At 42.1% G+C, this 11,448-nt stretch overlaps 1 protein-coding gene across 1 annotated transcript; it reads left to right on the plus strand.

Annotated features, from left to right (window-relative positions):
- Positions 1-1,814: 1,814 nt before the first annotated feature.
- LOC106582907 (uncharacterized) lies at positions 1,815-10,443 on the plus strand. The gene is made up of 7 exons (XM_014166520.2): positions 1,815-2,102; positions 4,356-4,476; positions 5,472-5,638; positions 5,933-6,120; positions 6,242-6,386; positions 7,435-7,559; positions 8,210-10,443. Exons 1-7 carry the CDS (start codon positions 2,054-2,056, stop codon positions 9,239-9,241), a joined length of 1,827 nt encoding a protein of 608 aa, XP_014021995.1. The 5' UTR covers positions 1,815-2,053; the 3' UTR covers positions 9,242-10,443.
- The last annotated feature ends 1,005 nt before the right edge of the window (positions 10,444-11,448 follow it).

The following is an 11,448-nucleotide window of genomic DNA, read 5'->3' on the forward strand; positions in this document are numbered from 1 at the left end:
TCTGCTAACCATGTGTATGTGACCAGTAACATTTGATTTGATTTGATTTTTCCACTCGGCAAAATGTCTTATCTAATTGTGCTACACTCCCAGGCATAAATACATAAATACGCAGAGAGAGGGCGAGAGTTGTGGGTTGAAGTTACACAAATAGATTTTTTGTTTTGATGCAAAATAACCGTTGAATATCTAATGGAAACGAGGGGTTAGAGTCGTGTTCTAGACTTGCAGACACCCACTTGGATCACAATTCAGTGACCATGGTCCACACTCTGTTTTTATCCAGTTCAATTATATCTGAGTCACTGTATTTGAATGTTGATTTGCTCTTTGTCATAGAGTTATGCACGCAGCCTTGAGTATTTATGGCCAATATGACTCTACGACACTCAGACAGACATAAACAAGCATGTTGTTGTGATAAACAAAACACAGCAGCTTATTTGCGCTGAGGATGAATACTTCTGTACAACTATCCAGTTATTGAGTGCAGTGTTATCTCTGTTACTGTTGATGGAGACAGAAGGTCCCTCATATATGATTTAATCAACAAAGCTTTGGTGTTCCCATCTTAGACTAATAAATATATGGAATAATCGCAGCATTAGATAACCTCTGTAGCAGGTTTTTCTTCCTGTTTCTTACTTCCTATAAGGGCACAGGGCGAGACCCAGATACAGACACAGGAGGCCAATGGTTCGAGTCTCTGATATTTATTATAATCCAAGGGGCAGGCAAGAAAATGGTCGTGGACAGGAAAAATATCATAACAAGGTCAGAGTCCAGGAGGTACAGAGTGGCAGGCAGGTTCGAGGTCAAGGCAGGCAGTATGGTCAGGCAGAAGGGTTCAGAGTCAAGGCAGGCAAGGGTCAAAACCAGGAGGACTAGCAAAAGAGAGATAAGAAAAAGCAGGAACACGGAAAACCACACTGGTTGACTTGACAAGACAAGACAAACCCAGGGACTAATGGGGAAAACGGGTGACACCTGGAGGTGGGTGGAGACAATCACGAAGACAGGTGAAACAGATCAGGGCGTGACACGTCCTCCTCTTGTAAACTGCTGACCAACTCTTCACACCAGTGTATACAATAGATAATAGCCGCATAATTCAGTGTGTATTATACCCTCTGGGTTGAGAATCAAATAGCTTGATGGTCCATGTTATTACCATATTAAAACAAAGTCTATGTGATATGGTGGTGGATAGCAGGGAAAAAGCATAGACTCCTGTGGGCAACAAAATGGCTTCCATTAGAAAATCAGATTTCCATAATTATCATACAAAGATCCATTGAAGCAATATTTCTTGGAGTCTCCTTCATTCATTCCGATACAATAATTCACGTTCTGTACACACCTTGGTTGTGCACAGAAAGGTGTGCCATTGAATAACTAGCTATGTAACATAGCATTGTTTGAAAACCATTAAACACAGCAATAAAATACTGGTGAAACTGAAAACAGGTTATACAATTTATTCCCATGTAGCAGTGAGATGTGTTGACAGATTGCACGTTCAATGTCCTTTGTAATTATTTAGGATCTATTTTCAGATAAAACCTGAAAGACAAGAACGAGAGAGAAATAGAGAGCGAGAGAGAAATAGAAAGAGAAATAGAAAGAGAGAGAGAGAGAGAGAGAGAGAGAGAGAGAGAGGACAGCCAACACAATAGTAGAGACTTTGTGGGAGGGAGGTTGAGCATAGGGAGAAAAAAACAGGAACAAAGTTGATAAGACGGTTCCAAAGTTCACCTGCAGCACACCTGGGGATGGGTGCTCCTTTCCCTAAACTGGTCAGAGATGGTTCAGGTCGTGGATAGGATATCCTACGCATCCCAGATCTGCTCTCCGATACCCAGAGGATTGGGATTTGGTCTCTCCTTGTGTCTTCATTGATTTTGGACCTGGACCATTCCTGTTTTTGTTGTTGTTGACTGGAATTGTATTTTCTACACATCACATGGTGGGTGCTCCCTGAGGAAATCAGGACAAAGGAGTACAGACCGTGAGAACGGGATTTTAATCTCACTCTTCTGACTCCTCAAGCCCAATGAATCTGTGGCCTAGGAAGGTTGTGGTGCTTCTCCTGTACTGCTATGGTGAGTTTAACGGAGCACTACTGATCTCCTGTTTGATTTGGATGAGCGCACTCTATGTGGGTATAAACCTAGCCTGTGTCCCAAATGCCACCCTATTTCCTAAATAGTGCACTGGTGCTCTGGACAAAAGCACTGCGCCATATAGGCAATAGGGGGCCCATTTGGGACGCATCACGATACCGGTAGTCTTTGTTTTAATATGTAGTCGTAATGAATTAGATGACGTGAGTCTCTGGAGATTTCCCCACAGTTCTAATCAAGGTCCTGGTGGACAAAGAGTAGTGAACCCTTTGTGGACTAAATTATAGCGATCAATGGAAAATGAATCCCCAGGGCAAGTTCATTTGAGTGGTCTGTTATATCGACTACATTATTATAGAGCACATCAAAATGCTGATGTTGAAGGGAGTCGAGACTGCGTATCATTTTCTGGTGAATTGCGTAACCTGTAATCAGCACGAGACATGACCAGATGCACTGTGACGTAAGTGGTTCTACAAACGTAAATGACATAAAAAAAAAGGAAAGGTTAATTAACTATAAATTGTTTCTAGTTTATCTATATTGTAGTGTAGTGAAAATCCCACCCGTTATGTAGCTGGATGGAAATTATCCAACCGTTATGTAGAAATGATGTTGAGCATAATAATAAAGTACGTTTATCAATCTGACCCCAACATTGTGTGAATAAATGCGACAGGCCCTGTACGTCTCTAGAGGATAGAGTGAAGGTAGCGAGCCTTGCATCACCTCTCAGTATGACTATAAGGAACATGTCTAACCTGCACCGTTATTCAATTATTAAGAGACTAGATACAAATAGCTCATCCTGGCGACCAATGTACTAGCATTCATTTACTGAAGCAAGCAGATCAGGGATGTCAAGGTGGTACCCAGGTGTATGCTATGGGTATTGTGTATATAACAACTACCAATAGACCTGCTAAATTATAAGAGTATAGTCAATGAAAGAATGACTCTGTAGAAGGAGGAACGCATTTACTCAATTCAACTAGTAGAATGTCCTAGTCATGACATAATTAACACTCAAACAATTGCAGTGAACGTGACATCCATGATACATTACAGACTAATCAGCGTAAATTACTATCATCAATAGGCTAAGACTTCATGTGGTCACGCTTGTCTTCAATTCAGAATGATCTCTAAGAGTTCTCAAAATGTCAACAAATGTACTCTCCTTTAACCAAATTCAAGCATGCACACACACTCAACCTGGATTTCTTTGCACTTGGCTAGTAAAAACAAAAGACAGGAAAACACACCCAGATTCTAATCTAATCAACTCAATTTAGAATATAGCAGAGCGCCACTGTGCTGCTCCCTCTTTGAACTATCAGCTGTCCGATTAACAGAATGACGCATTTTCCCTGTAACAATAAATCCATAGCACTTACAGCACAATAAAACATATCAAAATCCATTGCTCTTTATGAACTCTTGAAACAATTGAAACATGACAATTTAACTCACAACAACATTAAATTAGTCGATTCATCTGTCTTCACACCGCCAATCGTCTCCGTACTCGCAGGGTTCTGTGGGAACGTCCCTCCCCAGAGAAGTCCGCATATGAGGTGTGTTTAAACCCTGTGATAGGCCCGCAAATGGTCAGCCATCCAAACTATGTCATAAATCATGATTCATGTCATCACGCTGGGCCTCAGGGCCTGCAAGTCGCTAGTCGCAATTATCACCTTCTATTCTTCCACTACAGTTTCTATCTTATTATACAGTCCTGATAAGACTGGCACAAACCTCTTGAGGAATTAAGGCTGTCCTATAATGGACACGGTATTTTTTTTATTAAACATCCCTTTGTGGATGGGCCCTACAGACCCAAACTGTGGCTTTTGTTTCATTCTATTCGCACTCAAATCAAACAATTGGCTTGCTTCCACATGTGCAGCTGCTTATATTCCCTCCTCTATAGCCCTGGAACAATTACACATTTTAGTTCCTGCTGCCAAAGAAACAAAGCCCAGCTTACGTAAGCCCTGTTTGAGTTTGGTCCACAGCTGCTATGAGTGAAAATGGAGCAAGTGTATCTCGAGGGAGGCAGATCCTTTGACAGAGGCTGTTGTTGTGAGCATGTCACATAGGTCGTGACAATGTTGAATAGTAGAGCAATGCTTTTTGGGTACTGACTAGCGAGACGTTATACTACGAAGGCTATTCGTAAATGGACAGTCTCAAGTTAACTTTCCCCACCGTCGTTCTCTTTATCTATAGGTTGTTCCGCCATTGGTGAAGGGAAGCCATACTTCATCTCTAGGAATTTCAACACTGTCCTCCACTGGAACAAGGTCGACAGCCCAGATGAAGGGGTCTTTTACAGTGTCCATTACAAAAGGTAAGAGACAGGAATACAGTGGTCACCTTTTCACCTTTCAACCCAACAACATATTTATGTGCCAAGGCTAGGGTGACATAGGGCGATATGTGACTTATGTCAACAACATTTTAAAGCTGTGTGCTGAAAGACGGAACCATGCTCCTTTTCAGCATCGTTGTCCCCATTGTTGGCCCCATCGTTATCCCCATTGTTGTCCCCATTGTTTTGGATATGGTGGGTTGCTCTTTCCATTTGCTGCTCCACCTACTGCCATCAGCCTTGAAACCGTGGTGCAACTGTACTCCATGCTGCAGGTTGAGCTCCGCTGGCTGGGGCAAGCCTTAGCAGACAGGCTCTGGTCTGTGTATTACCACAGGCCTCTCTCTGTTTCTCTGTACACCACAGGGATAAATCTGTGAAAAGAATTGCCTGTAAAAATGTACTATTTAACTTTACAAACGGTACTCAGTTCACCTGTGGCTATGTGAGGCCAATGTTTTCATTTCAATCACTTTGTCTTACTGCCTCTTTGAGATCTTGTTACAAAGTGGAAACGTCAGCTCATCTAATTGCTCATGACACGGTTTGACGGACAAATGCCAAGTGCCACGCCAATCGCATTGTCACCTGGAATTGCTTGCATGTCCTTATTCAATGCCTCATAGCGCCACCATCAAATCAGTTCAGAAAAAGATTGGCCCTGATCATCCCCACTGAATATCGGTTCCCTGTTTGACACACTATCCTTTAGTTATTTTTATATGAGGAAGTAAGGGGTTAAATAACACACCTATTTCAGAACTCTGCACACCCTGAAAGGCGATACATTTACAACATGTGATATGTCATGATAAAGGCTCATAGATGCTTATAACAAGTTAAAAAGCATTGTACCTGCAGGCATCAAGTAAAGGGTTACTCAATATTTTTACAAAGTGCAACATTCAATTTTGGCTAAGGGTTCCTTACATAGTGTGTTTTATGTTTGAGCATGCTTTTTGTGTTCATTATAGATACGGAGAGCCATACAAGCTGAATATGGCGTGCCAGAACATCACAACTCTTTCTTGTGACCTCACTGCAGAGACACCATACATCTATCAAAATTCATACTGTGCTCAGGTTTTCGCCAACAGTCACTCGCTAGGCCATACAGCACTGTTTAAACCTCTGAGAGACAGTAAGCAATTTCCTCTCTTTATCATACTTCTTCTAGATTGGGATGTTTTTGGAGTATGTGTTGGCTCAGAGGGAAGAATCCTTAGTTGTGATACATACAGATTGCTCCAACTGTCTGTTCATATTCTCTAATGACATCAATGTATGTTTCCATGAAAGCTTATGTTATTCACCAATTCGTCCAGTTAGCATTTGGCCCATACTCAATGGGTTTATCCTGTTTTCTTCAGATTGTCACTAATCCGTTATTGTCCTTAGTCTTATTCTCAGCCTTTCTTTGTCTTGTACACGTCAGCTGTCCTTGGGCCACCCAATGTGTCTGTGAACCTCACAACATCATCTTTAAAAGTGACTGTCACCCTACCGTTGGGACCGGATAATAAGACTTCCATCGAGGAGATTTTCAACAGTACCAGCTTTTCCTACCATGACCCTCCAACCTTCTATATCCTCAACATCACTCGTCCTAGCTGGGCAGCACAGGTGATACCCCCCCCATACGTACTGCTCACACATATGCATTCTGACACACACACACACCCACCAACACACGCACATATTAGATACACAAAACAGGTTCTGACTGCTGGCTCTTTTTTCACAGGTCCACAAAAACACAACTGGAGAGTTTGTCCTTAACAATCTAAAGAATAGCAATGTAGAGTACTGTGGCTATGTGGTGTACATCCCGACTAGAGAAAAGTACCGAAATGCCAGTGAGAGCCATACATTCTGTGTGGCATTACCAGGTGAGGTCATCTGCTGTCCCTCAAGGCTCTGCATGTATGCACAAGCTGGTCTCAGAGCGTTTCGTATTATTTTGTATGTAAATCCGAGATGCTGCATTTAGAAAGATATGTTACGTTTCGTATTGTATGTATTCATTTGTGGTTGTCCATCACCCATGTCATATGATATGTTACGAATTGCAATTTGTATTATATGTTCTGAATTAGAAAAATGTACAATATGTTATGAACTAGCTAGGTGGCTAATGTTAGCTAGCTGTCTACCGTTAGCTAGGCTAGGGGCTAGGGGTTAGGGTTAGGGGTTAGGGTTAGGGTTAAGTTTAGGAGTTATGTTAAAGGGTTATGGTTTGGGGAAGGTTTAGCTAAAAGGGTTAAGGTTAGGGTTAGGGGAACGGTAGCTAACATGCTAAGTAGGTGCAAAGTAGCTAAAAAGTAGTAAATAGTTGAGAAGTTGCTCATTAGTTAAAATTCTAACATTTTTCGTGATGAGATTTGAACTCGCATCCTTTGGTTATAAATCAACCCATCCACCCCGACCAACCACCCAACTTTCGGTTTTGCTTTAAGTAACCATCTGTCTTTTGTAACCATACCAAACGTAACATATCATACTCATTTGAGTGTCCCAGATTTACATTTACTATGTTACGTCTAGTCTATGAGACCAGGCTGGTATGCCTTTCCTTTTTGCTTTACTAGTTTTGTTGAATGAATCATCTGTGAATGATTTGAGTAACCATACTGTTACCATAAAGAACTTAAAGGCATACTGTAAATGCATTGACTGTAGTTTCACAATGTTAAGGGTATTCCTGCTGCCTTTTCAAAGATTGTATAAAGGCTCACTTCCTGGAGACAAGACTGAATGGAGCCTCTTATTTATGCATCCTTGAAACTACTGTACTGACTGACCTCACGGACACTCCCAAAGCTTGCTCTATAGCCCTGGCAATTTACAACCTATTGGCCTGTTTCCAATAGGCTCTGAGAGTGAGGCAGCTGTATTGCCACTACTGAGGTGTAATAGAAACAATCTTCCCCCATCTAGGTGACACCTGGCTGCTGTTCCCCTGGTTCCTCCTCTTAGGGTGTCTGCTACTTGGTTCCCTCCTGCTACCGGTGGTGGTGTGTCGTCACTATGTGAGAAAGAAGAGTAACATGCCAGACGCCTTGGTAAGAAATGTTGATTGGAGATTTCCCCATACGTGAAGGACTAACAGTTCCTGTTACTGGAAATACAGGCCTCCAGGCAAAACTTAGAGTAACACGTGTATGAGAGACCTCAACAGGATGCAACCGAACCTGAGTTTAATCTCAGCCACAAACACGCAAATCATTCAGCTCTTTTCTACAGCAACACCTAACTTAGAACAGGGCACAATGTGTAACAGCAGTTACAATAAAATGTTATATCTTTGCAATTTACAGATGCACTGATTTATGAGGAAAGGATTTAACTTTATCATCATTCATTTTCTCTTTAAATGTCTGCATTTACCAATCTTCCCAGAGTTGTATCTGTTTTATTCCATTTCCTCTGATATGCTGAGAAATCATACCCATTTAATCAGTTGTATCACTGTAATTTGCATTTCATGCCAAGAACTGAAAGCAATTACAAAAGATTACAGCAGTGTTGTTTCAGCTGAGCTCATTTCATTCTTGCCATGAAAGTTGTTCAGAATTATAATTGAACAAGTTAATTGTGGTTTGACATACATTGTAACCACTCAATGATTCCAAGGGTTTGGTGGGATGGAGAGGGGGTCATAGAGGTGTTTTAGTAAGTTACATAAACTAAATCCTCTTTCTCTTCTACACAGAAACTGACCACAAGCAACGTCCCACCTCCATTGTGGTACCCTCCAGAAGCCATCACTATCTCCACTGCCAAGCCGTATCATTACCCTGTGGGGTTCTCCTACGGTGACCTGAAGACTGGTAAACTCCAGATGGGGTCAAAGTTCACCAGCAGTGGGTCTGGGTCCTATTCCCCCCAGGACGGACCCTCCTCCATTGCCCAGCCCAGGCACTGTGACACCTACATGGGCCAGCAGGGTCCACCCCCAGAGCACTCCAACAACAGCACCCAGTCCTCCACCAACTATAGCATGGTCGTAGTGCAGGTGGCCAATGAAGGTGTGAAGGAAGAATGCCATCGTCACGCAAACAGCGAAAACAACATCAACTCTCCATGGTCATCTGAATCCAGTGTCCACAAACCCAGTTGTTTTCAAGGTGTCCCAGTTTTGTTTTCGCATGGAGCACCACCTGAGCCGAACCGGTGTGTTGGAGACAGGAACTCAACAGGCCACCCCCTAGTACTGCCCACATTGCGGTGTATTAATGGCCAACTGCAGTTGTCCACTCTGTTGCTCCAGCCAGAGACACAGAGTGCCATGGCCAGCATGGCACTGCCTACCGACGCTGAGGGGCAGCCCCTTTTGTGGGACCTAGACAACACTGGGCAAGGGGCATCACTATTGTCTGATCTGGTCACCACGGGGGAGACAGAGTGGTTGGACCCTGGTACAGGGAGAGAGGAGAGAACAATATACACCCCAATCTCTCCAATGTGTTTCAATAACTCCAATGACTCACCATCTCACTCCATACCTCCCATCAACCTTGCAGACTGCGAGACCTCATCAATGACATTCTTGCCTGGTTACAAACAACACTGGGTACCCCTTGCCCCTCAAGGGCTAACAGCAGAGGATAACTTTGTGAATCCCTCATATGCTCCACAACAGGCTTGGATTGATCAGGAGGAAGAGGAAGAAGGAGAGGAAGGAGGAGATGAAAGAGGCAGTGAATTCTTTCTGGGAGGTTGGGTGGTACAAATTCTAGGATGATTGTTTTTTGTTTTTTAGTTCCCTAAAATAATCTTAAGGGCCTCTGTGCCTGTTCTTCGCTCTGTTTGGGTCCCCAATGTACATCAGAGACAAGTTCCGTCCCAGCGAGCCTTCACAAAGTGCAAGGAGAAGATGGAAGGAGCAGAGAGAGGGGTTTTGGTGGCGGTGCAGAGTGGGGCTTTCACGGTCCCTCTCCTGCCTGCCATGGAGCTTGTGATTCAGAAACAAGAGCAGGGTTCTACTCCAGTATCCAGCACACATGGCCCCCTCAATGGAGTCCTACTGAATCAAAGCTATAATTTTGGCCCTTTTTTACATTATTACAAATGTAGGATGTAGGATCAAGTGCTGTAAAATTGATTTTGTACAATTGATTGTGATGCTCTCTTTCATTTGCATATTTTGCAACATTTCCAGCAATAGGCTAGTTCTACCAATATATGTGTGCATACATAGACACATCTTAATGTACGCTAACATGTTCATTTAAACCATAACTGTGAAGTTTCTGTTTCATTTGAAGAAATTCAATTTACATCCAGGATTCAAGCTGGGTGGCATAAGGTAGTAAACAGCCAGTCCTCTTATGTCATAATGTCATAGGCACAAAGGTTTAATTTCAGCATATCTGTACTTTTGTCTCTTTAATTTATTGTTTCTTGTTTGTCATATTATCCATCACAATGCTGGAAAAAAAATGTATAGCAACAATTGAAATTCATATTAGCATTGAAGGTGATGTATACATTTCTAAAATATTATTGTCAGAAATACATAAAATGGCAGCATGAGTTACCTGAGAAATGTGTCAAATAACTTTGTTGTGTGTTTTGTCTTCAAAGTATGTGACCTCAATAACGTCCTGTCATTGTTTGCTGCTCTTTTGAGGTGATGAAATTACAGTACAGGAGACAAAAGTGTTGGGTAATTCTCTACGAGGGTGTGGTGGTTATGGTACTCTGGTGAGCTACTAACACCAAACAGGGCACTTAGTATCTAAGTGAAAATACCTATGCGTTTACTACACTTTGATACAATAATAGGCTAATAAACTGTTAAAACTGTCAGGTGTGATGTGTAATCACATATTCAACATATATGTACAGTATAATACTGATTTGTTTTTTATATGGGCCACTTTTATAACTAATATGATTGTGAATTTGATGTTTTCATTAAAAGGTAACTACTGTGGTACTGAATTGGTTGAGGCATCATTTCTGTCAAAAAGTACTTCAGCAAACATGAGCTTCAGTAACGTTAGTACGCAGGGGAAGTCACATATCAAGTGCTTTTTCTATAAATATTCTTTAATTTTACAAACATTATTGATTAGTCTAGTTGAGTGCCAGTGTGAATAACAAGAAGTTTCACTGCTGTCTCACAGAAAGGCTCCGGCAGTGTTATTCCTTGTCATGAGGTCTTAGCCAAACACATCAGACTAACCTCCCTTACTGCCATGTCAACCCATGATGTGGTTTATGCAAACAAGCCAAAGGTCTCAGAAAGAAATACAGTGTGTCCTGCTGTATCCATATATATTAGATGTCTCAAACAATAAAGTGTCGGCTGGTGGGATATTGAACGAAGGTACCAAGGTACAGTGTGGCTGTCAGTTGCCAGGTTACGATTTCTGTACAACCAACTGTCGAACTAGGGAAAAGGTAGGATTGGGAGAAGTTTAGGGCCCATATTCATAAAGCATCTCTAATTTGACACCAGCTTTTCTGCAGTGAGAAACTGGAGAGATTAAACATCACTGTAATAATTGAATGGATTTAATCGCTCATAAGCATAAAGTTGGTGACCGGACTTGAGGGGAACTTTATTCATGTAGTTCTGCTGTCCAGAAGGGGGTTTTACCTCCAGACCTCATTTGAACATTTTATGACCACAGTGTGCAAGCGCGCGCGCACACACACACACACACACACACACACACACACACACACACACACACACACACACACACACACACACACACACACACACACACACTGTCGTACTATACTTGTGAGGACTTTTTGGGGACCAACAATTGATTCCCATTCAAAATCAAATGTTTTCCTAACCCCTAATCCTAACCCTAAACCTTACCCTAACCCCCTATCCTTAACCATAATTCTAACCCTAACCCCTATAGGCTATAGGCTTAAGCTATACGATGAGCATGCTCGGAGAAGCACAGGGCAAAGTTGTATTTCTGA

This window comes from Salmo salar, chromosome ssa02 (genome assembly GCF_905237065.1).
Source record: "Salmo salar chromosome ssa02, Ssal_v3.1, whole genome shotgun sequence".
NCBI classification, from domain to species: Eukaryota; Metazoa; Chordata; class Actinopteri; order Salmoniformes; family Salmonidae; genus Salmo; species Salmo salar.

What these genes read in the sequence shown, in the direction of transcription:
- LOC106582907 (XM_014166520.2), top strand. Translation starts at nt 2,054, where the DNA reads ATGAATCTGTGGCCTAGGAAGGTTGTGGTGCTTCTCCTGTACTGCTAT. An exon ending in GCTTCTCCTGTACTGCTATG is followed by an intron (nt 2,103 to 4,355) that starts GTGAGTTTAACG and finishes CTTTATCTATAG; the next exon opens with GTTGTTCCGCCATTGGTGAA. An exon ending in GTCCTAGCTGGGCAGCACAG is followed by an intron (nt 6,121 to 6,241) that starts GTGATACCCCCC and finishes CTTTTTTCACAG; the next exon opens with GTCCACAAAAACACAACTGG.